The sequence below is a fragment of the Nematostella vectensis genome, chromosome 9 (assembly GCF_932526225.1).
Source record: "Nematostella vectensis chromosome 9, jaNemVect1.1, whole genome shotgun sequence".
Taxonomy (NCBI): Eukaryota; Metazoa; Cnidaria; class Anthozoa; order Actiniaria; family Edwardsiidae; genus Nematostella; species Nematostella vectensis.
The window spans coordinates 2845982-2872114 of NC_064042.1; the positions used below are offsets into that span (position 1 = coordinate 2845982).

At 42.3% G+C, this 26133-nt stretch overlaps 2 protein-coding genes across 6 annotated transcripts; both read left to right on the forward strand.

The window, feature by feature from the left end:
• Window positions 1–1120: 1120 nt before the first annotated feature.
• LOC5511627 (monocarboxylate transporter 10) lies at window positions 1121–8106 on the forward strand. Its single transcript, XM_032381054.2, has 5 exons — window positions 1121–1479; window positions 4237–4483; window positions 5033–5360; window positions 5646–6015; window positions 6627–8106. The coding sequence occupies exons 1-5, from the start codon at window positions 1278–1280 to the stop codon at window positions 7073–7075; spliced, it is 1596 nt and encodes a 531-aa protein (XP_032236945.1). The 5' UTR covers window positions 1121–1277; the 3' UTR covers window positions 7076–8106.
• A 2428-nt stretch (window positions 8107–10534) lies between these two features.
• LOC5511631 lies at window positions 10535–22434 on the forward strand. 5 transcript variants are annotated; one of them, XM_032380971.2, is made up of 19 exons: window positions 10535–10819; window positions 12217–12286; window positions 12472–12554; window positions 13252–13294; window positions 13757–13819; window positions 13906–13965; window positions 14205–14318; window positions 14616–14686; window positions 15086–15552; window positions 15813–15944; window positions 16148–16237; window positions 16444–16499; window positions 17347–17493; window positions 18832–18929; window positions 19371–19525; window positions 20091–20282; window positions 20584–20727; window positions 20832–21042; window positions 21582–22434. In XM_032380971.2, the coding sequence occupies exons 1-18, from the start codon at window positions 10614–10616 to the stop codon at window positions 21029–21031; spliced, it is 2391 nt and encodes a 796-aa protein (XP_032236862.1). In that variant the 5' UTR covers window positions 10535–10613; the 3' UTR covers window positions 21032–21042; window positions 21582–22434. The 5 variants fall into 5 exon arrangements, with proteins under 5 accessions (XP_032236862.1, XP_032236863.1, XP_032236861.1 ...); XM_032380972.2 differs by having other exon boundaries at window positions 22040–22434; XM_032380970.2 differs by having other exon boundaries at window positions 20832–22434.
• Window positions 22435–26133: the final 3699 nt, after the last annotated feature.

Here is a 26133-nt window from a genome sequence, read left to right on the forward strand (position 1 = left end):
CTGTTTTGGTTCTTCCAGTTGGCTCTCCCTCACGCTTTACGGCCTTTCAAACGACGCACTGTGTTACCACCGCCTGGTCAATGAGTAACTCCACCCCAGCGGCGCGTGTTTTCCTTCCCCCACTAAAAATATATTTTAGATGAAAACTATAATTTATACATAAGGATGAAAAAAAAAATAAGTTGGCGGTCGACTTACTCATTTACAAGGCGGCGGCGGTTACATAGCGGGGTTTAGAGGGCGTAGGGAGAGAGTAAGGCAAATACAACCAGTTGAGTGAGAAATACGTGGTTTTAATCAACACTTTATTCAAATCTTACATATTTCCTAGAGGCCTACCTAGAGGTAGCCTCCTTTGCAGGCGTTTTTAGGCATGTTGCTCGCTTCCCCTAAAAACGTCTACGACTGGAGGGAGGCTAGGGGCCCGTGTACAGACTATTTGATACTCGATTGAGGGGGGGTGGGGGGGGGGGGTAATGCGTATTGTCAAAAGGGACGGGGGACATGGATATAAGAGCTCCCTGATGCACACAACTCCGAAGTTAATATCGGTAGTTCCACTGTATTTACACGTATTTTGTGATTTGGATTATGGAAGCAGTAGCCTCTCAAACAAAGAAGTTGGTTTATTATTCAAATAGCGCACAAATCATATGATTAAAAGGGATGATTAATTAATTAACAACCAAAGAAAAACACATGCCAGTCAAAATGACCTGATATTGCGGCGCTTGTATACGTGAAATTTTGACATTGTCTTTGTAGTTCCTAACCCAATCAGATCACAGGGAACCGATCACGTTAGGGTTAAAAAACCGGTCAAACAAGTTTTCGATTTATGTTTTTCCCGCACGAAAAAACATATGCCGAAAGTGAAATTGAACAAAACTTCAAAACCCCGCTAATTCTTCCGTTGTTACTAGAAATTACCATGTGTGTGGCGTAAACAAGCAGCCTAAAGTCACATGAACCATGCATGAATGATTCTTTTCAGCCGGGTCTGTCCTTGCAAACGATATCCCTATTGTTTGACACCACAAAGGGTTTTCACTTACATGGCTTTGACAGATCATGCCACATTTAGCCAATCAGAAGCGCTCATGCTCTCAGGATATCCATGACGTAACATCAGAAATAATTTGTAACATCAGGAAAAATTTTCCTAGCCGCTTGCGCTCGCCGACCGCTCGCGTGACAGTATTAACACTTCGGCATATTCCCTTGTGCCTGCTTTAACACCATTAATATACCCAAAAGACCTCACGAAAGCTAAAAAGATGACGAAACAAAATCGGAAGGAGAATAAGTCGGACAAGATAGACTTTTTAGAGCAGGACCCGTTACCCGAGGGTGGCTGGGGATGGCTTGTTTGTCTTGCAGGATTTATAGCACAGTTCACAATACTTGGAATACAGAACAACACCGGAATTCTATACACTACTTTGCTTACAGAATTTAAGGGAAATAAGGGTGACACAGGTAAGCAAGTCTTGTTTTTATAACCTTTATATTATTAAGATTTTCTCGAGTTTTAATTTCGTGGGGCTGTTAAAAGTTGCCTAAGAGCGTTGCGCGAGTTTTACATCGGGTCGGATTACTCCGGGATATCACTTTATCCCTTGATCTCCTCTTACAGATTTTTAGAGCGACGTTCTTCGGCGTTTTTCTTGTATTCTTATGTGTAAAATTTTCCTAATGTCCTTGCTAGAACTTGACCTATTTTTTATGCTGAAGTTTTTGTTTTGGCTCTCATAACTGCCGGTGTACAACAGGTATTTGTACATTGCGGTCGAATGTCGTTTCGCTGCGGTCGGAAAAATACTTTAAAGCCTAAAATACTTCGGAGATAATATGTCAAAGTTTTTTCTAACTGTTTTAGCCTTGCTAATTTACGAGTGAATTATTTCTGTCAAGACCCTTAGCCTATGGACCAGTCTGTTTGTTGGTGTTGACACTTTGCCGAAACATTTCTTCACGATTTTTGCGAACGTTTGGTCTTTGTCATTTATCTCCTCATTTAAAATCCACAGTTCAGACGATCCAAGGTCATTTTGCTTAAGATTAGGAATCGCAGTGCGCTTAAAATTTTGTCATTTCGGTTTACCAGTTCACAAGTTCCAGCTTGTCATTGCGGTCCCGGTATAAACATTTACCCGTCAGTCACATCCATACAAGTAAACTAACGACTAGCAAACTTTCGCCGACTACGTGTGCTCAATATTGTAACATTTAAGAGTTTTATTCCCGCAGATTTTTTTTAATAATCGTTATTTTACTTGAACCTAGATGAACTTCGAGTAGACAAGCATCGGAAGGGCCATTTTTGTTGAAACATTCGTACGACATTTATTCTCCTTAAGGTTTTCACCATTTAACTGGATATAAGTACAATTCATTGGGTTCTTAAAAAATAATTACTTAGGAACAGGAATACTAAAGCTACAAAGATAGTACACCAGGGCTGCCTCGTGATTTGCAAAGAAAACTGCAGAGGAAACCCATTTTTCATGCCCCCGCAAACGTCAACAAAAGGCGACAGGAAACGGCGCGGTGAAAATCCCGCTGTCAAGAATAGCTTCAAAACTCCCTGATTTTACGTTAACTCGTGCGTTATTATAAAAGCAATTGGTGATTTTATTTAGTTTATTTTATGAGTTTCCTCGCTTCTTATTTCGCAATAAAAAGCAAGCAAGGCCACACAAAAACAAAAGGTTTTATTTGCTTTACTTTGCATACGACAATAACACGGCCAACTGACTATCCCTAGTTCTCTTTTGTGCAATTAATAGTGCGCAATTATTGCGCTTTGATCGAAATTCGTTTATCTTCATTTAAGCTTTTTCTAATATGAGTATAAATATCTTCCTTCCTATCACATTGCAAACCTCTCAAGATCTCTCTACTTTCAATTTAATAACTCTTAGGGTTAGTGTCTCGCGTTTCAGTTTTTTTTTCGAGGAAAATAGATTAGCCTTGACCGATTTGTCTTTTCGTGTCCTGCATATATGATACGTTTACCCTTCTCACAGTTTGAACCGGGGGTGTGTGTGCCCGGAAGCAACTTCTTTTGCGTAGGATAAAAGACAATACACCGACCCGTTCACGTATTTGGTCGAAGTCGTGAAGTAAAGAAATGTTCTCTAAATATAACACATTATAATCCAGACTAAAAAATAAGATATTGGACAAGGTCACACTTTACACAAGTATCGTAATATTCCTTGAAAGGATTTTAAATGTCCCAGCGTTCTTTTTGATTGCATGTGGTGATAAAGGAATAGTATGTATGAAGTGAAGAATATGAAAACATATGAGGGTTGTTTGCCAATCTTGTCGTTAAGTCGGAAGACGTGTATTTATGTCGAAATAAGAAGACGAAATAACAACATGCGTTGTGCAATTTAAACGCTTTGCTTTGGGGATTATGACGGCTAATCGGAAATCTTATCCCGGGGAGGTCACCTATTTGGCCCTTGTCTAAATAGTGTCCTGCTCCGTCTGGGGTGTTTTAAGAAATAGGATACAGATTTATGAGAGCTTTTAGACTCCTAGCTGATATAATACTTGACTCAATTAGTATTCAATATTATCCTTGATTCTCCTGGCGGTCATCTCGGCCACAAATTGAAAAGCACACACACACACCACCTATATGAAGGTAGATGAATAAGCTTTTGACGTTACTTCTTCGATTTGAAATTTCCTATTTTCTAGGAAACGTCCTGTGAGTTGACTAGACCGCTAGCTGGCTCTCCAATGGGTTTTCGGAAATTCCTGTTTTCGGGGTTTCGGGATTCCTGTGGCGAACAAATAGCTTTCGTTTTTTCGCGTCACAGGTATTCTGAACCCCAAAAACGAACTTTCCCCGAAAAATACACAGAAAAATGCTACGTTTATACCAGTTACTAAAATTCGTGGGACGTTTGAGATTCGCCAGTGTACCGCGTTAGGGGGTAGCACAAATGTTTGATCTCAAGCTGACAAGTTACACCCATGGGGCCTTGTGAGGCATACAGTGTTTGGCGAGTGCACCTCCCCCCGGGTATCCTGCGCCGATTTCAATTGGTTTGTTGGTTTTTCCCCGGGTTCTCCGATTTTGACTCTTTCTCCACGTTGTATCTGTGTTCACTCGGTTCTTCTGCGTGTAGCAATAGAGTCCGCTGCAATACTATTGCTGCTCCTCAGCTTTGCATGGTTTGGATAGAGTTAATCCGATTTCCCGTTTCCTTCATGCAGCATGGGTACTCTCCATTGGCCTCGGTATGATGTTCCTGTTCTGTCCAATCACGTCAGCCTTGTGCGAGCGCGTTGGATGCCGGGTGGTCGCGGTGGTCGGTGGTTTGCTAGGGGTTCTGGGATTCCTGTTGTCGTCCTTCGTCAAAGATCTGTACATTTTATACGTTACGTTCGGCGTTCTCTGGGGGATAGGGTCGAGCATGTGTTACCTTCCGACGTTGCGGGCGCTACCCTATTGGTTTAGAAGGTAAGATTTCCTGAAACGAAGATAATTAAGGGACCTTCCCAAACTCCAAACGGTACATTCCTTTAGGGAAGCGTGGCAAGCAATCTAAGACATGTGCACTTTCAATTAACGCAGTGGCTATATGCACGACGGTCGGGAAAGGTGTTATGAATGATTCAAATAACCTGTTTAAAATGGCATTTTTGATAGTTTTCTGTGCCTTCTTGAAATAAAATACCGCCCTTGTTTAAAAGGGAGGACACTATATATCGTAAGAAGAAATAGTATAGTGGCCTAGTGCGCTCCGACATTGCTACTAATGTATAGACAGACCACACTCACATAGCACAGAGTATATAATTATTTTATATTGATCAAATACGATCAAATGGCTATATAGCTTATAACAAAACTACGCTTTAGCCTCTTTAAAACCTGCATCAATATCTCCTGCTTCAAAGATTTGGTGACATTTCAAATAGGCAAATTAGGAGGACTCTTGTCTCTGTTTTGTCATTTACATCGCAACCACACACCTGTGCTTATAACCGCTTTTTTTCTGAATCGCAGGCGCATCAGTCTCACTAACGGGATCGTAACCGCGGGAAGCGGGTTCGGGACCATCGCCATGGGGCCTCTGATGCAACTCACAGTTACGTACCTCGGATGGGCCCATACAACAAGGATCCTAGCCGGGGTCCTTTTACTATGTGCCATCTCGGCCCTGCTCTATCGCGTCCCTCCAAAGAGCCCTATCGAGATGAAGATGGCGGAAGAGAAAAGGCACGAGAAGAGACCGTTTTTTGATTTTGCGGTTTTGAAGAACAAGGCGTTCCTCGTCTGGTCTGTCTCGCTTGGAATCTTTATGATGGGGTATTTCGTGCCATTTGTTCATTTGGTGAGTTGTTGATAATAAACGTGAATTTGCATTTTAATTGACTATACACGTATCGCGCATGCGTTCAGTTGACGTGTTTAATTAAAACCTTGCTGTACACATGCTTTGAGATAATCTAGGCATCTAAACCGCAAGCCTACGTGTAGCCGCTGACTCGCGAGTCAGCGGCTACAAGTAGGCTACTAACCCGCGTAGGACTAAAAGGCTAAGAATTAAGTCAGTTAGTCGTGTTTATCAACAGAGAGCTATTTTATCAGCTAGATTAACTACGTTTTTTGTTTCCAGCCCGCGTACGCATTGGAGTGTGGAATTCCCATTTCCAAGTCCTCGACCCTCGTCGGAATGATGTCCATCGGATCGACATTCGGTCGGCTCTTCTTCGGCAAAGTTTGCGACCACCCGAAGGTTAATCGACTATACATATTCCAGATGGCGTTCTTAATCATCGGTATTGCACATACGTTGAGTACGCTGACCACTAGTTACGTGGGCTTCGTCCTGTACATGATCGTGTTCGGCATCTTTGACGGCTGTTTCGTGGTACTGTTGGGGGTCCTGTGTGCGGATATTGTAGGATTGGACAAGGTCGCCGAGGGAATGGGTGTGCAATTCTTCTTCATGGCGATCACGTGCACTGCTGGGCCCCCTCTAGCTGGTAAGATGTGTTTCTCTTTAATCTCTCGCTTTTTTTATTGCATGAAATTTCCGAGACGTTAACATCTTACGGTTTTGAGAGGCTCAAGTTTTGCTACTCCTTTTTTACGGAAGCCATCTTTTTTACCCGAAATTGATATATGTTCCAATATTTTCTCGACTCGTCGACTCCCTCTCGACTAGTTACGACTCCCTCTCGACTAGTTACGACTCTCTCTCGACTAGTTACGACTCCCTCTCGACTAGTTACGACTCCCTCTCGACTAGTTACGACTCCCTCTCGACTAGTTACGACTCCCTCTCGACTAGTTACGACTCTCTCTCGACTAGTTACGACTCCCTCTCGACTAGTTACGACTCCCTCTCGACTAGTTACGACTCCCTCTCGACTAGTTACGACTCCCTCTCGACTAGTTACGACTCCCTCTCGACTAGTTACGACTCTCTCTCGACTAGTTACGACTCTCTCTCGACTAGTTACGACTCTCTCTGGACTCCCCAACGAACGCTATCGACATATCCTTTTCTGTTGTAGAATCTTCCTTGATCTTCCCGTTTCTTCCCGTTTTAAATTACTTCCTCGTCTTACCTTCTGACCCGTTCTTTCAATAGGTGTCATCTACGACCTTTCCAGTTCCTACCAGATCGCCTTTTACGCAGCCGGCGCATGCGCAACACTCTCCTGCTGCCTGCTTTTCCTCGTCCCAGTCCTCATGCCCTTGGATGTGGTAGACTCGCACGAGGCTGTTGAAGTGCGCATGCGCTCCGGAAGTGACGAAAGCAATGAGACCATGATGGACAGTTTACGATCGCCAACGATACGTGATAAAAGTTTAGAGTGCAAAAGAGCTCTAATGGACGATACCGGACACGTGTTGCTGAGATCTGGGGCCCAGCGACCTGTTGCCAATAGCAACCGGGACTCGTATATCGACCGGTATTTTGATATCCCGAAACGAGCGAGCTGCGCGAGTTTGCTCGGGCCAGGAGGGCCCTATGGAATGGCGGTTAGCCATAACTCAGAAATGTTAGTGGTCGTAGAACGCATGACACAAGTCTGAATACCGCGGACAGAACTAAAGTGACAGTGGTGGTATTGACAACGAGTAGGACAATTTTATAGATCCAAAATAGGACGGGGACGCAAAGAACGACTATCAAAATCATGCCGAAATCGAAAAAAACAAAACAACATAAAACCATGAACGATAAAGATGTAAGGAAGACCAAGAAACAAAGATACCACGATTCCTAGGACCTTTTTCAAGCAAAAGGAGTAAAACATTGGTAGAAATATTATAAACATACACCATGCCATTTCTAATAAGCAGACTAGACACTGTTCCAACCAGGAAAGACACACAGTTTTGGTGTTACTCTAGATTTACCTGTGCCCTCGAGCCAACCCACAGAAACTCGGACGAGGGTAAATAGGTAGAGAAGCATGATTGGAGACCAAGCGTGCTATGCGGTCGCCCATGCACTCGGTCGGTTCGAATCCGTGAGTGTATTTTAAAAATTTGACCTGATTAAGGCGGGCGTGAGCCAAGTGACCTTTCCCGTGTGTTGTTGTTAAATTTTGTCGTAAGCGTTTACTAGGTGTTTCAACGTATAAATTAGCCATGTTTTAGGTTCGGTTGGTTTGCGGCCGTTTAATCGGTAACGAGCAGCAAAAATGACATCGCTATAATCTCTGCACTAAAATCACCGAGATAACTTTTGCAAGCAGAACAATTTAGGTGCCATTTATATAACTTACGTTCATTTATTCATACGTTATTCGATTGTTCTTTTATGGTGTTGTTTTCACGGAGGGATTTGATGAGGGGCTATGTTTTGTGGACGATAAATATTTATAGGAAAGATAAGAATTTAACTATATACCAGGTATCTTAAATTGCTGATTTCGTAATATGCAGTAAACGTTGAAACAAATGGAATCATCTTTACAATCACAAATGAAAATTATGGAACGTTCGGGGCATCTGTTAGGCCAAACAGTGCCAAAAAAGTGATAGAGTACATATATGCCAACTTTTGTCTGGCAGAGTTTTTAAATTATTGGAAAAAATAAAGTTTAGATTCGTATTTATTACTGGTGTAAATGGTGTATCTTTAATACTTAAACCGTATCTGTCAGCCGCCATTTTGTCCATCAGCTGATTTGGGAAAGCTATTAGAGTTTTTTTTTTTTTAATCGAGCTGGTAAATAGCGGATAAAACTTTGTTTTAAGGTGGTTATTTTGAAAATTGGTAAAATAATTTGTCTTTTAATTTTGAGTGAAATCAATAACAAAGGTGGAGGAAAGGGCTCTCTTCTAAGATTGCTTGGTCTACCTTTCCCTAGGCTCTTTCTCGAGCAACCTCATCCCCAGGGTCTTCTGGGTAATTTTCATTATGGCTTCTAGCTGAGGTGACTGGTACATGAAAACCGATAAAGGCATTTTCCGACAGATTAGTGAAATGAGACCAGTGAAATGAGGCATGGAATCTGACAAGGAACAGTCATTATTATCGATCTCATTGCCAAATTTGAGTGTGTAACGCCACTCATGTCAGTGTATCCCTACAGATTTCCACATGTTAATTATCGGATTACCACCACAGGCAGCCCAAGGCTACTGTTATTGGTTTATAAAGGAATGTATGGGGAAATTTATAGGCTAGAAAACAATTTACCTATAAAAAAATAAAACTATAGACCTTTTTATATTGTGTTTGAGTTTTCCTTTATTTCAATTTTGCCAATAGAATGTCAGTAAAGCGAGCCCGCTACGAATTGTGTCTTGCAGTTTATAAAAATATAATAATATATAAAAAATATATATGTATATACCCTAATAACGGACCTAATAACGCCCGGGGCGTTGATTAAATTTCGAAGTTCCGAGGGGGGGAGGCGTTCATTAGATAAGAGGCGTTTATTAGAAAGGGGCGTTCTTTAGAAAATAAAAAATATAACAAACTCATTCAAGTGAAGTGGGGTTCTAGTCTCAGCCAAGATCACATTAAATTATTAAATTGTAAGCTTAGGGGGGCGTTCATTAGATCAGAGGCGTTCTTTAGATGGGGGGCGTTTATTAGGTCATTTACGGTACTGCTCGACACTGACGTAGCCATTGTGCCAAGGGCTTCCTGTGTAACCACCCGTATGTACGTCAAAAAACAGACAGTGATAAAGTGAAAGATGAAGTGAAACAACCCCGCGTAGGGGTTGGCGCGAGCACCTTATATATACTCGGCCGTCAATAAAGCGATCTTCTCCTATTGAAGAATATCTAATCCTGCACAGACTCGCAAGTAAATTCTCCAAGCGCATTGAATATAATCGAGAACAGAAATAAAAAAAAATGATAACGCGGTAAAAAAATGCTGATAAGTAAAAAAAAAAAAAAGGTAGAGCAAGAGAGCATAAGATATCTTATGCTCTCTTGGGTAGAGCCAATCGCCCGAGGATCGAACCTTCCTCAGATCAGATGAAACAAGAGAAAAAAATAGACCATACTTCCAGACATACGCTGAAACACCGTATGGCAGCTAAAGCTTTACGGCTAAGCTGAAGATTTTGGCCCAGCACCGCTATCTAGCAAACTGTACAACACAAAGGAACCTGAGGTTCTCGCGCATTAATGGGGAGGGGCAATAACCAGGATCCCAGGCCTGTCTTAGTCGGTTACGCCACGCACAGCTCGCTGAGATGTACAGTGAAAAATATCGGGGTCTTTTCCAGCTCGCGTCTCTTTGGAATTAGTGTGTTGCTATAGAATTATGGTAATTTTCGTCATCAGGCACAGCACGTTGTGACCTAGGCATAATATATTGCCGCCTTTAGCATTTTCTTTTGCTTTGTTCTGTCGCGCACGTGCATATTTTCGTGCTTATAAATAAGAAAAGTAAATTGAACTACGCTAAAATGTACTCATTATAGACAAAAACCAGACCCAGGGGGTAAACCCAGGGGTGGATCTGCAAAATAATGCTTTACCTTTGGAAAAAAGAAATGGGTTTGAGAAAATTGAATCTACCTTTGAAAATTCGTGGGCCTGCCGCCACCCGTTTTAAGCACAAACAATATACAATAACACTTGTCTTTTTATTATTTATTAATTTTGGATTTTTTGGTCGTACAAATGTACGCAGGCTTCTGAATCGTTTTTATTTACATTACAAGGTTCTGGCTTTTGTTTTAAACAGTGCCGTAAGGAGGGGGCAACGACTTTAAGAATATGGGGAGGCACAGCCACGCCCGTCATCTCATTATTTTAATTTTTTAGCAAATAACCGTGTTCTCACGGCCACTGTAAGCGCTGCCAAATATATACTGTTGTCAACAGAGTTCTTGCGTTGTGGTTGCTCTTTATTTTGGAGAGATTGGATTTCCAAAGAATGAAGCCTACGAACCAAGCGTTTCTGTGGAGTTTCCTGAGCTGAGAATTTGGTAGCGCATTTCCCGCGCAAAACAAATACGCTCTGGGTCCCCTGTGTCTCATGGTTGCCCATAATGCTATTCGCTTGTTGTCTCCAAATCCAAAATGGCGGATCCATTGACACAAAACACAACGAGAGAAAATGTGATGTTTGCCTCTATTTGCTAAATCAATGGACCAGAGAAACTTTCTCTCTGGTAGATTAATATCCCCTCCAGCTCACAGTTCGTTTAGCAGGGTAGATGATGGTTCTGAGGGTGTCTCTAATCGATATTTATACCCGATGAATGTGGGATCTCTACCGTTTGAAGGAAGTGGAATGTCTGGGAACCATGCGAGCGATGCGGACATGGAAGACGACGAGGGTGCAGAGGATCAGTGAGTAGGATTATTCTATTATTATTGTAAAGGAATAAAAACTGCGATTAAATACAATACAACCGTGGTCATGATTTTGCATTAAGTCAACCTCCGGTGCAACTGTGTTGTTTGGATGGTCTGTTTGAAATTTCTGGGTTCCGTTCAATAATAGCAAAGGTTACAAATGCAACTGCAAGAGCATCAACAGCAGCAATCTTTTTTGAGCCTCTTTAAATTCAATTTAAAGATAAAAAATACAAAAAGTGCTAAAACAATACCCACTCTCCATGACCTATCATTAACCACATTTGGACAAGAAATCAATAAACCAAAACAAGAAAAAAAGTGCTGTTGGACCAATTCAAAAGGTTTTCACTATGGTTGGATTATCACCCAAGTCCTACACCTAGCCATCTCAGCTCCCTAACTAACAGTTTGACAGGTGCTTTAAGGATAACCCAGTAGCTTACAAGAATAAGCTCAGATAGCAGAGTTATTTTAAGTCATGATGTGTTCTAAAATGCAGAATCAAATTGTGCTCATAGCAACAACCTTATTATTGTTATTGATCATTAGTGTAATTCTCTTCTTAATAATTCATTGGGTATTATATTCTTTTCTATAACACTTGTGTGTAATCTCGCTTTCTGATTGGTTGTTAGCTATGGTAAATCAGAGGACATTCCACAGGATTCATCATTCACACAATCCTTGAAGGCTGTTTTTTCCATCCTTACAAAAAGACACTAAAAGTAACGAAGACTGCAGAGTTTTGAAGCTAAAGTTTTCAATTTTTATTTATTTGAGCGTGCTACAAATACCAGTTGCATGCGGTTGAAGACTCCCAAGAAAACACGCCATTTCTAACAAGCATGCGCTGTTTTCATTTTGTATAATACTGTTTTCGTTGTTTGTGTTGTAGAAAACAAATTTCCCATAGTTTTATGTGGTATGTACTCTTATACACCACAATATTCTTCACCTCATGATCAAAATTTACTACGCGCCTAGTGACTTCACAACATTTTGATCACAGATATTGTGGTGTATAAGAGTACATACCATGGAAAACTATGGGAAATTTGTTAAATATACACTGAAATTTAAGCACATTGTTAGAGTCAGTACGCAGCTCTTACAAGCTGCAATTTGATTGGGCAAATGAACAATATCCGCACCTCGACACAAAGAACGAGAAGAATAGAGACAAAAGAACTCCTTTGTAGAACAAAGATAATAGGAGACAAAGCAGCTGCGTACTTACTCAATTGTTAAGAACATATTCAGCCTTAAAATGTCCCGAAAATAAGAACGGCTCAGCCTCAACTGAAAATTATATAAAAAAGAGTGTATCAGTAGTGTTGATCACTTGCTAAGTGGGCTGATTTTGGATGCCATTTCTCTCTTGCCAAAAGGAACGGATCTGCAGGGGAGGAATATGGTGAGACTGACTTGACGTCGAGGACATTGTTGGACTCAGCTGAGGTATTGTGCCTGTTTTGATGTTTAACAGTTAGATCAGGGCACCAAGAACTCTTGAACTCAGGGCACCAAGAACTCTTTTTACCCAGCGATAACAGTTGGGTAAGCTAGCAACTGGAAAAAACATGATTGAGTGATCAACAGGTATAAGTTGGAAATTGAAAAGAATGTTTTTATCTCTATTGCAGAGAGTCTTAGTGGCGGAGGGTGGTAAACTTCATGTCAGAGAAATACAAGAAAAGATGGTAGAATATGGACTTGTATCACCAAGGTAAAGTTTGCATACTGTTACTTCTTTCATGTTTCAAGAGCAAATTTTCAAATGAAAATTTGCTGACAGAATTATCTTTACAAGTTGATTAATTTTATCAATTCTTGAAATGTTTTACATTAAGGGATTTTTAAATCAGGATCTTAATATAACTTGGTGAAAGTTGCAGCTGCTAAACAAAATTACTCAGATAACATGAACAGTTTAAAGGTATAGAAGGCACCCCCCACCCTATGCCGTATGTCAGACCATGAATATCTTGAAACAGAGCCCTAGGAGGCCATGTTAGATTGTTAGGGCACAATACAGAAATATTTAGAAAATATTGGGGGCGGGAGGGGGGCACGGCCATGCCCCTTCTGGTCATTTCATTATAATTTTTTGAAAATATTTGGGGGAGGGACATGTGTCCCACCCCTGCTACGGCCCTGTGAAATGTATATATACCATCTAACCTTTTATTAAAAGACACCACTGTATAAGTCACACCTGTCATAATAGATTGGTAAATAAGGATCAATGATCGGTCATGACTCAAAGTCCCATGTACATATAAGATGCGTCCTAATTTTGCAATAGACAAAGAGCATCTCATATAATGGTAGCTAAGGTGACAGGTGGACAGAAAAAAAATCCCTTTGGGTTCCAAGCATGTTCTTGATAGCTTGTCTAAGAAGCATTTATTATTGTTCCACAGTGCCAAGGCCCTTGCAAATCTCGAGTCCATCCTCTACAAGGAGGTTAGTGACCTCTACATGATAAGACTTTAGGACGGATTGTATAAGTATCAGTAATTTGAGTCACCTGTCAGTTACTGGAAAAAAAACAGAAACCATTATATTTGGCTTTAGTATATATAAATGGTATGAACAATCTTAACAATTTTGATGGTAACCTGATAAAATGATAAAAATTGAATTCTTACAAAATTATCACTGGAAATAATGCTTATAGAATAATTGAATTTACCTTTAAAATTCTTTACCAAGATGATTCTATTCATATCTTTATATTATTTCTGACAACTTTGAGATTAATTTTTCCGTCCCCATGTTTTTTTAATGAGAACCCACAAAATGATACCAAAGAAAAGACTTTACTGTAGACGTCAAATCTTTTTTCATTTTTTTTTTGGTAAATGCCCTCAAATACTGTGTCATAATAGCTGTGTCACCACTTTATGTATTTTATGTTGGGCTTAGACTTTCAGGGATAATGCAAAGTTCAAGAGGATCGAAGGCCATTTTGGTTGGTTCGCCCTTATTGTGAGTAGCTTGATCGCCATGGTTACACATATTAATTAGGGTTTTCAAAATGTGTAATCAGATGTTCCTTTTTTTACATTAATTAGGATGCTGATGTTGAGGACATGGATTCTGCAGGTTCATCTTCAGGAGAAGAAAATTCAGAGGTCTGTAGAAAACCTTTTATCTTTTCCACAACAAAATAATATAATAGTTACAAGAAAAGCAAAAGATTAAGCCTTGGAAAGAAAGAAAATGATCAAAAGAGGTGAGGGGTGGAGTTGAACCTCCCCTTCTACTTAACTCACATACAATTTTAAGATGCTCTTCAACTATCTTGAAAAAAAATATAGTGATTGTTGTAAGTAGGGGATATTGATAAAAAGAGCTTGTTTTTTTTTTGCAGGAAGTTGAAACACCAAGGGCCAGAAATCTGAAATCTCGATTGTTAAAGCAGCCACAACATGATTACAAGAAGAAATACTACACCCTCAAGAGAATTGCAAAACAGCTCATATTTGTATGTAGGGCTGTCTATGTGATACAGAGAATCTCATACCCTATTGCACATATTTGTATGTAGGGCTGTCTATGTGATACAGAGAATCTCATACCCTATTGCACATATTTATATGTAGGGCTGTCTATGTGATACAGAGAATCTTATACCCTATTGCACATATTTGTATGTAGGGCTGTCTATGTGATACAGAGAATCTCATATAGTGAATCTCATACCCTATTGCTCATATTAGTATGTAGGACTCCCCCTGTCATATAGAGTATGAATGATGTAGGTTATTTTGGATATTTCTAGGAGAATGGTTGCCTTTGTGATGATGTGTCTCAAACTGAAGAAAAGCTTACCAGAGCCAAAGCAGAAAGGAAGTAGGTTAATGAAAATGGCATTCAATCTACTAGTTTACTCATTTCAGTACTAATAAAATGCACAGTTAGGTAACTATGCTATTACAGACACACTTCGTGACAGTGGTTTCAGTTAACCTGCAGAGCAAACTTTAGGTTCACCACTGAATACAATTTCACTGGTTGCACTTTATTTCACATTTTTATAAAAATGCACTTTTTAGCAATAGTCCATTATAATTTGAGATAATTTTGAGTTATTTCTTTGTATGTCAGGGACTACTTATCTGTCCATAATAACAAGGTGTCCATAATAGCGGGTGTCACAAGGAGATACAGTGCTTTTTTGGAGTTTATTGGTAGCAATTGCTTGATAGTCTTTTGGAACTTGTTTTGATAATTGTTATTTACATTTACAAGGTTCCTGCTAAAGAGACTATTCCAGTATCAAGCAGCAACTGAGGCTGGTGTCTTGCACCCCCAGGGGATGGGTGGTGCTTTGCCTCAAGAACTCTCGTCTCTTCTTATCAACCCTTCAGCAACAGCTAACAAGCCAAAGAACTCAAAACTCAAGGCCAAAAAGCCCCCACAAAAGGCCAAGGGGGAGAAAACTACTAAAGTTGGTGCTAAGAATTTGAAAAGCGGAAAGCAGACAAAAGAAAAACAAGTTAAAGGAGAGAAGACTAAAGTAGCCAGAGTTTCTAAAGCCAGTGCACAGGCAAAGGCAATGAGCAAAGTCCTGACACAGCTTAAATCCACTCCTCCCGTAAAGGATGTGATCACGCCCTTGACACCTGCCGCAGAAGGTAGGGTGACAGCACCCCCAAAACCCACACCACCACCTAAACCAGCACCAAGTCTGAAGACAACGATTCCACTAACTGATGGTAAAAAAAATATTGAATTATCTGACATAGAAACTTTCTGGTTGAAAAAGTTGCTTTATTGTTGTTGTTATTTTACCACCAAGAGCTCAACTAAGATTTGTTCTCATTAAGACTATTTCACAAACCAGGATGAAGGTTTTTTTTTTTGTTATTGTCACTGTCTCTTTTTGGTCATTTTAAGTGAAGGGAATAAAATACTGCTTTTGCCAGGAATAACAAATATGGGAATATTGTATAATTATATATTATTTTATCTCTAGTACCCCCTCTCACATCGAAAGAAAAGAAACACGAAAAGACAAAGACTGCCAAACCAAGCAAAGCCAAGAAACCAAAGAAATCAGAAAGTCCCCAGAGGTCCCCTGCAAATACGGGCATTGAGTCAGCTTCTGGTATCTTTTTTGTTTGTTTATTTTTAAGTCTATGAGGATTTGCAAAGGCAAAATTAAAATTGAGATATTGAAATAAAACAGAACAGATTTTGTTAGGTATATATATATCATGTTGATGTGGTAGGAAAAAAAATTACATGGTTCAAACAAAACAAAGCTCCAATTATTAATATACTAAAAAAAACATGTTTTACAAATTGTAGGCTCTGGAGAAACAGGCACAAAGCCAAAAAGAAAGAAACCTGGAACCGCCATCAAGAGGAAAGTCCAACCCATTCCTGTTGATGCAAAAGGTGAAAACTATCACATTTTAGTATAAATCTACTCACACTATCACAAATCTCACAATTTGATTAGCTTCCATAGGCACTAATGAGCCATAGCTATCTATGGTGTAGCCAAAAAGCCAGCGTTTTTGTGACAAGCCTTTGATAACTGCTGGTGATTTATATGATTCAAGCCTATATTTCCTATTGTAATTGTTGTTTGTCATCCTAAGGCAAGCCTATATTCCCCATTGTGCTTGGAGGCCTCACTGTGCACAGTCTGGGAGAGGTAACTATCTATAATAACTATCTATAATAACTATCTATATATAACTCTTTGCACTTCTGGGAAGGACACAACTTTCAAGTTACAGAATACATTTTGTAGCTAAAACATGCATCTTCAAGATTTTCTTATGTGTCTTTGTTCAGATTATCTAAGACAAACCTGGGTTTCACTCTGAACGGTACATCTGGCTGTCTGATAGATGACCACCCTTTCTTATGTGTCTTTGTTCAGATTATCTGGGACCGGCACGGGTTTCACTCTGAACGGTACATCTGGCCGTCTGATAGATGACCACCCTTTCTTATGTGTCTTTGTTCAGATTATCTGGGACCGGCCCGGGTTTCACTCTGAATGGTACATCTGGCCGTCTGATAGATGACCACCCTTTCTTATGTGTCTTTGTTCAGATTATCTGGGACCGGCCCGGGTTTCACTCTGAACGGTACATCTGGCTGTCTGATAGATGACCACCCTTTCTTATGTGTCTTTGTTCAGATTATCTGGGACCGGCCCGGGTTTCACTCTGAACGGTACATCTGGCTGTCTGATAGATGACCACCCTTTCTTATGTGTCTTTGTTCAGATTATCTGGGACCGGCCCGGGTTTCACTCTGAACGGTACATCTGGCTGTCTGATAGATGACCACCCTTTCTTATGTGTCTTTGTTCAGATTATCTGGGACCGGCCCGGGTTTCACTCTGAACGGTACATCTGGCTGTCTGATAGATGACCACCCTTTCTTATGTGTCTTTGTTCAGATTATCTGGGACCGGCCCGGGTTTCACTCTGAACGGTACATCTGGCCTTCTGATAGATGACCACCCTTTCTTATGTGTCTTTGTTCAGATTATCTGGGACCGGCCCGGGTTTCACTCTGAACGGTACATCTGGCCAGTAGGCTACTGCAGCTCAAGGACTTATCCAAGCATCAAAGACCCTGATAAGAAATGCATTTACACTTGCAAGATACTGGATGGTGGCTTTGGGCCTCAGGTTAGTGGTCAGCAGCATAGGGTTTATCAAGGTTATGATCAGTAATAAGATTATGTGGTGGTAATTGGTGGTGGTGATGGTGTTCATATGCTGTTAATTTTGCTGATGGTTATGATGATTGTGTTGCTGTAGATTATAATGATGATTGTTGTGATGCAAATGATGGTGGTGATAGTGATGCTGCAAGTCATGGTGATCCTGATGATGATGATGGTGTTGCAGATAATGGTTGTGGTGCTGGAGATGATGACAATGGTGGTCGTTGTGATGATGCTGCAGATGATGATGATGATGGTGATGGTGATGGTGATGGTGATGGTGATGGTGATGGTGATGGTGATGGTGATGGTGATGGTGATGGTGATGGTGATGGTGATGGTGATGATGGTGATGATGGTGATGATGGTGATGGTGATGGTAGTGGTGATGATGGTGATGGTGTGGTGATGATGGTGTTGGTGATGGTGATGGTGATGGTGATGATGGTGATGGTGATGGTGATGGTGATGGTGATGATGGTGATGATAATGATGGTGATGGTGATGGTGATGGTGATGGTGATGGTGATGGTGATGGTGATGGTGATGGTGATGGCGATGGCGATGGTGGTGGCGGTGGTGGTGGTGGTGATGGTGATGATGTAAGTTTAGTGTAAGGTTTGGCTTGGAAGTGTAACGATAATGGTCATGGCAATGATTATGATAACGAATATATCTCTATGTTTTGCCTTGTGCCTACCTTGTTTTGTCTTGTGTACCTACCTTGTTTTGTCTTGTACCCACCTTGTTTTGTCTTGTACCTACCTTGTTTTGTCTTGTGCCTACCTTTTTTTGTCTTGTGTACCTACCTTGTTTTGTCTTGTACCTACCTAGCTTTGTCTTCTGCCTACCTTGTTTTGTCTTGTGTACCTACCTTGTTTTGTCTTGTACCTACCTTGTTTTGTCTTGTGCCTACCTTGTTTGTCTTGTGCCTACCTTGTTGTGTCTTGTGTACCTACCTAGTTTTGTCTTTTGCCTACCTTGTTTTGTCTTGTGTACCTACCTTGTTTTGTCTTGTACCTACCTTGTTTTGTCTTGTGCCTACCTTGTTTTGTCTTGTGTACCTACCTTGTTTTGTCTTGTACCTACCTTGTTTTGTCTTGTACCTACCTTGTTTTGTCTTGTGCCTTCCTTGTTTTGTCTTGTACCTACCTTGTTTTTCTTGTGTACCTACCTAGTTTTGTCTTCTATCTACCTTGTTTTGTCTTGTACCTACCTTGTTTTGTCTTGTACCTACCTAGTTTTGTCTTGTGTACCTACCTTGTTTTGTCTTGTGTACCTACCTTGTTTTGTTTTCTAGTTTGAGATGTGCCCTGAGGATGACATGGAGCACCCTATCATGGCCTCATCAGCAACAGCCTGCCATTGTGTAGTCCTGAAAACCCTCAACAAAGCAAGGTGGGGAAAATGCACTAAATATACACCTATTTCACAAAAGGTTTTCAGTGCAAATAGCGAATGGCAAATGTTAAATGGCTTATGGGTACTATTTATTCTTAAAATTAAAGGTGTTACATAAAATCCAGCAATGTAAGAGCCAAGTATTGGTAACCTTTAATGGATAATTGTTTTGATTTATCCATATTCTTCAAGACGCATGGTTACTTTTGGTCGTAGAATTGCCAATCGCCATTCGCCATTTGCACTGACAACCTTTATTGAAATAGGTGTATATTTCTTTTTATGTGTTGGTATAGGTACAATGCTTAACAATGCAAAATGGGTAAATGTAGCAAAGATAGGGTGATAAAATGATTACCCATAACAAAGTGACCATCCATCCACACCTCTTTTCTTCCTAGTAGTTACAGTGAACAGTGTTCCTTTGTCTTCGTGCAGGGGTCGTGATGCATCTAACACCGGCTCAGGGCCCGAGTTCTTTGGATTTTCGCACCCAACCATTCAGTATTTGATCCAGAATCTTCCAGGAGCGAGGAAGTGTTCTAAGTACCAGTGGGTCAAGTTTGAGCTCCCGAAAGCACAAAATAAACAAGGTATTCTGAAAACCAAGCAATAATACAAGGTATTCTGAAAACTAAGCAATAACACAAGGTATTCTGAAAACCAAGCAATAACACAAGGTATTCTGAAAACCAAGCAATAACACAAGGGGCCATGTTTCAGCTTCTTAAGCACAGAATAAATAATGTATTGTAAAAACCAAGAAAATAACATTAGGGGTGGGACCTTGAGTTTGTGAGAGGGGGTGTGGGATTTTTAGTTGAGCAGAACTTTTTACAGTAACTGGTGTAGGGGATATCTTTTTATCCATTCTATCCAATGATGCACGTTTTTTTAGACTAAAAGTGCAAAAAGTGTTCTTACCAGGTTTTCTAATTGGGTTTCCCGTGGCTAAAAGGAGCTGTGACATTTGTCCCAGGCCCCACACTACCTTACAGTTCATCCATAAGTACAGGAAACCCAGGAAGAATGCCTGACACTGGGCTGTACAGAGGTTAACCTAGACAACACTGCATTTAGCAGGTGTTAAAACTTTAGTAGATTAGTTTTGCACACGCCAAGGCCAAAGCCAGACTCACAATATCTTGTACTGTCTAGCAGGTGGTAAGGTAGTCACAGCAGGATCATCAGAAGATGTTGCTGCAAGATCCCTACCCCCAGACCTACTTCTTCCACCCTACAAGCTGTCGTCGTCAGACCAGGAGGGCATTGGTGACAGCGGCATGCTGACTGAGGATGACAGCAACATGACTTTTCATTCCGGCGTGGATGACGATGAGATATTCGAAGGTAGTGTGTCACAGTATGAGGTGAACCAATACTAAATATAGACAAAAAGCTGAAGTCATGTAGACAGGCAGACAGTCAGGAAAGCCTACAGCAGACGTACAGACGGACAGACACTCAGACAAAGACAGACAGACACAGACCGTCGAGATGGATAGACGGACAGACAGACAGACACTCAGACACACAGACAGACACAGACTATCGAGATGGACAGACAGACAGGGGAGCTCTTGACCCTTTAACTAGATAATGGTTAATGGACGCATGGGTGTCATTAACTCAATAATTGTTTCTATAACAGATATTGACATTCAGTCTTCCTTGAGGCCGCTGACTCTTAGTAACACGGGCCCAACTCTCTCGTCCTCACGCCTCCCAAGCCCCCTTTCGCCGAGTCCCACAAGTCACCTTGGGGGAATGGACACTAGTGCCATGGATATCTCAGGTTGGTGAAAGCATTACATTTTTCACTCTCTCTAATAATATCACGACGACTTTGATACGGGATCTTCTTTTCCGCATTCACATACGGGATCTTCTCTCCTTCAGCTATGGGACCCTTGATGTCATCGCCAACTCGTCCCCACGCATTCTCGTCCTCTCTCTCCATGACCCTCTCGCCACCGAACATGACGTCGCCGCCGTCGACGGTCACCGGCCACGGCTCGTTTATCATCCCGCCGACTTCGCCGCTTTTCGGAAGCGGTTCGGAATTTCACGACGCCGGGCTCGCAGATTTACCTAAATAGACAACTAACAGGTAGAGGAGACAATTATACCGATATAAGCATCCTCGGGAACCCAAGGCGTCCCGGAAATCGTACGTTCGCTTCCGGTCTCCTCGTCGCCCTAGGATGCGGATTAGCTGCCTACCCCTTTTCTATATTTTTGTTTTTCCATTCCTTTTTTAAAGGGGTTTCAAAATATCCCAAAAAAACATAGTTTCATATTTAGCTTACCAAATTAAATTGTGAAGATTGTTAAAGGGATTGAAGGGAAGCCGATGCAAATGGATTGTCGCTCTACAGCCGCTTGGGTGGCAAAATGGAGGCTTACAGAGCCCCGGATTAATCTTACAAGTTTACGGAAACTTCACCAATTTCTAATATTTCATTGGGGAAAATCCATGTGGCGTAACCCGCGTTTTATCATGAATAACTCATGGATATTCATAACGTTCCGCGGGCTACAACAGAGCCCTAGTAGGCGACGCCTTTGATATTGTTTTGATTCCATATGAGAAATGCGGCGAAATCTCGAAGTAACAATCTGAAAATATATTTATACTTCATTTACCAGATTTATTGGAAAATGGATTCAAGGGAAATAGCTTGGCCAAATTAGGCGTTGAAATGGATGCTTCCTCGTATTTGGTATTTGGCAAGATGATGAAGGCGGCTGACTAAACAGTGCAGCCTTGTCTGGAATAGATGCGCGCTTACCCATAAGAGCGTTGTACATAGTAGAGATAAGCAGTAGGGAATTATGGCTTCTAGAAACAGGTTCAATATCTCTTTGAACCACTGCTTTCAAAATGAGCGAAAAACAGCTGGTAGCCCACGTTGCAGCCGTGCGCAGAATAATAGAATTTTTTTTCGATTTGTTCTCATATTTCGTGCTGTTTGCTGTTTATATAATCATCTAAAAAGGCTTGTCATACACGGGCTAGCAGATTCCCAAGAACCTAACTAAGTCCTTCGACCATTTTCATTGAAGCAAGAAAGGGCACTTAGAGATAATTACCTTTTTCGTCGTAGGGATATGCATGCGTTACTCCAAGCCTAATTCCAGGCGTTCTTGCGGGTTCCCTGTGGCGCTCATCCCAGCTTTCATAACTCACGCTCGCCTTCAGGAATCCCAAACAAAACCCAAAGGATTGGGCTGCTTGAAGTATATAAAATAAGGCGCCCCTGTGCCGTGATAGTAGGATGCTTTGGTGGAGACCCTGGGTGCTTAGGGGAAACACACTCAGATAGATGCAAGATACGAAAACCGCATGTTCCCTTTTGGTGGCTTTGGCTCAGACGGCCACCAAAGTCTAGCCACCAAAATAGTGTAAAAGGAACTGTCCAATCGAATGATAGGTGTCAGATCATGTCGTGGTATGTACTCAATGCTTGACAAAACAATTAAAGGAATGGGAAACCGAGAATTCGATTGGTGATGTTCCCCGTCTTGCCATACTCGAGGTTCCAGGGAACCCATAGGGTGGAGTGCCTACAAAGACTGCTGGGTGTCCTAGCATGGCTAGCTGGGTGTCCTAGCATGGCAAGCTGGGTGTCCTAGCATGGCAAGCTGGGTGTCCTAGCATGGCAAGCTGGGTGTCCTAGCATGGCTAGCTGGGTGTCCTAGCATGGCTAGCTGGGTGTCCTAGCATTGCAACCTGAATGTCCTAGCATGGCAAGCTGGGTGTCCTAGCATGGCTAGCTGGGTGTCCTAGCATGGCTAGCTGGGTGTCCTAGCACGGTTAGCTGGGTGTCCTAGCATGGCTAGCTGTGTGTCCTAGCATGGTTAGCTGGGTGTCCTAGCATGGCAAGCTTGGTGTCCTAGCATGGCAAGCTGGGTGTCCTAGCATGGCAAGCTGGGTGTCCTAGCATGGCTAGCTGGGTGTCCTAGCATGGCTAGCTGGGTGTCCTAGCACGGTTAGCTGGGTGTCCTAGCATGGCAAGCTGGGTGTCCTAGCATGGCAAGCTGGGTGTCCTAGCATGGCAAGCTTGGTGTCCTAGCATGGCAAGCTGGGTGTCCTAGCATGGCTAGCTGGGTGTCCTAGCATGGCTAGCTGGGTGTCCTAGCATGGCAAGCTGGGTGTCCTAGCATGGCTAGCTGGGTGTCCTAGCATGGCTAGCTGGGTGTCCTAGCATGGCAAGCTTGGTGTCCTAGCATGGCAAGCTGGGTGTCCTAGCATGGCTAGCTGGGTGTCCTAGCATGGCTAGCTGGGTGTCCTAGCATGGCAAGCTGGGTGTCCTAGCATGGCTAGCTGGGTGTCCTAGCATGGCTAGCTGGGTGTCCTAGCATGGTTAGCTGGGTGTCCTAGCATGGTTAGCTGGGTGTCCTAGCATGGTTAGCTGGGTGTCCTAGCATGGCTAGCTGGGTCTCCTAGCATGGCTAGCTGGGTGTCCTAGCATGGCAAGCGGGGTGTCCTAGCATGGCTAGCTGGGTGTCCTAGCATGGCTAGCTGGGTGTCTTAGCATGGCTAGCTGGGTGTCCTAGCATGGCAAGCTGGGTGTCCTAGCTGGGTGTCTTAGCATGGCAAGCTGGGTGTCCTAGCATGGCAAGCTGGGTGTCCTAGCATGGCAAGCTGTGTGTCCTAGCATGGCTAGCTGGGTGTCCTAGCATTGCAACCTGAATGTCCTAGCATGGCAAGCTGGGTGTCCTAGCATGGCTAGCTGGGTGTCCTAGCATGGCTAGCTGGGTGTCCTAGCACGGTTAGCTGGGTGTCCTAGCATGGCTAGCTGTGTGTCCTAGCATGGTTAGCTGGGTGTCCTAGCATGGCAAGCTTGGTGTCCTAGCATGGCAAGCTGGGTGTCCTAGCATGGCAAGCTGGGTGTCCTAGCATGGCTAGCTGGGTGTCCTAGCATGGCTAGCTGGGTGTCCTAGCACGGTTAGCTGGGTGTCCTAGCATGGCAAGCTGGGTGTCCTAGCATGGCAAGCTGGGTGTCCTAGCATGGCAAGCTTGGTGTCCTAGCATGGCAAGCTGGGTGTCCTAGCATGGCTAGCTGGGTGTCCTAGCATGGCTAGCTGGGTGTCCTAGCATGGCAAGCTGGGTGTCCTAGCATGGCTAGCTGGGTGTCCTAGCATGGCTAGCTGGGTGTCCTAGCATGGCAAGCTTGGTGTCCTAGCATGGCAAGCTGGGTGTCCTAGCATGGCTAGCTGGGTGTCCTAGCATGGCTAGCTGGGTGTCCTAGCATGGCAAGCTGGGTGTCCTAGCATGGCTAGCTGGGTGTCCTAGCATGGCTAGCTGGGTGTCCTAGCATGGTTAGCTGGGTGTCCTAGCATGGTTAGCTGGGTGTCCTAGCATGGTTAGCTGGGTGTCCTAGCATGGCTAGCTGGGTCTCCTAGCATGGCTAGCTGGGTGTCCTAGCATGGCAAGCGGGGTGTCCTAGCATGGCTAGCTGGGTGTCCTAGCATGGCTAGCTGGGTGTCTTAGCATGGCTAGCTGGGTGTCCTAGCATGGCAAGCTGGGTGTCCTAGCTGGGTGTCTTAGCATGGCAAGCTGGGTGTCCTAGCATGGCAAGCTGGGTGTCCTAGCATGGCAAGCTGTGTGTCCTAGCATGGCTAGCTGGGTGTCCTAGCATGGCAAGCTGGGTGTCCTAGCATGGCTAGCTGGGTGTCCTAGCATGGCAAGCTGGGTGTCCTAGCATGGCTAGCTGGGTGTCCTAGCATGGCTAGCTGGGTGTCTTAGCATGGCTAGCTGGGTGTCCTAGCATGGCAAGCTGGGTGTCCTAGCTGGGTGTCCTAGCATGGCAAGCTGGGTGTCCTAGCTGGGCGTCAGCATGGCTAGCTGGGTGTCCTAGCATGTCTAGCTGGGTGACGCAGGTGCATTTTCCAAAAACAGAAAATTGTGTTTGTTTTTGCGCTTTAGAGTTAGAAATTGCTTCGACCAAACCTAATGTACTATCTTTTAGGGATGAGAACAGGTGCGTACACAGGGGGTCAGTTCCTTTTTTAAAGGAGTCTTCAATTCCTATGCTATTTTCATATGATCCTACGACTGAGTCCCCCCCCTTCAGAGCCAATCCTGTGTACGCGCCTGGAAAATTGCTGTTGATCACGCCGCCCACCCCTGTCAGTTTTTATGGGAGCCCACCACCCCCAGGGACCCAATCTCCCTGGCTATGGAAGTGTTTCAAATTGCAATGCAATTCAGTACTCGGGCTCGTAGGCTGGTGGTGGGGGGAGGGGGTGGGGTCGTTTCTAGGGCACCATTAAAAATTCAAGTTTATGCTATAGCACAATGATGTCGCGTTTCCACTATAAAGCCGTGAAGGCACTTAGAACTGAGTTCTTGGTACACTCATTCTTAGTAAACGGGTACCAATGGCCCAAAAAAAAGTTGGAAAATAAAACTTGTTACACTAGTTTGATAAGCAATCAACATTTTGGAGAATTATTTGTCATTCAAGCTCCCAAAACGACCCATCAATATCTTTAAAGGCAAAAAAGCTACACAAATTTATATATGCCTCGGTAATCAAGCTGAAAAGGAGACTTTTCCATGTCCATTTCTCAAAAACACACAAATACAAGACCGTTTAACCAGTAAAATACGCCTTTTTTTATTATTTTTGTGGCAGTAGATGAATTTTGTTGAATATAAACATCATAGAACACCGTAGACTCGTCTTTATATTGTCACAAATTTTGTTTGATTTAAGAGTTGAATCTATGTTTTCAAAATTATTAAATTGTTCTTCCTTTAAGTTTTTCTCAATACAAAATTAGAACGTCTTGAAATATACAACTACATTCAATTACTACCATCAATATCAAAATATTAAACGCAATAAAGTTGATTCTGATTTGATAAAGCAATTAAACAATATATGCTGATTGGAAATGGTAACGTAAATGACATGTAAAGTAACGTATATGACCTTCTCAGTAGGATACACGATGCAACTCTTAACTTGTAAAATTTTGGTCAAAGTTTCGCCTTTTAGTTATCATTAAAGGTTCTGAACAATAACTTGGTCATATTCATAATTTCTTAAACTTTTGCTACTAGTAACGTAAATGACAGTTTTCACATCCAAACAAAAAGAATCGTTTAAATGCTTTCAAGCGCTTAACTGTAAATATATATATATATGAAAATACTTGGTTCTACTTACAGGTGATTTTAATTTGATAT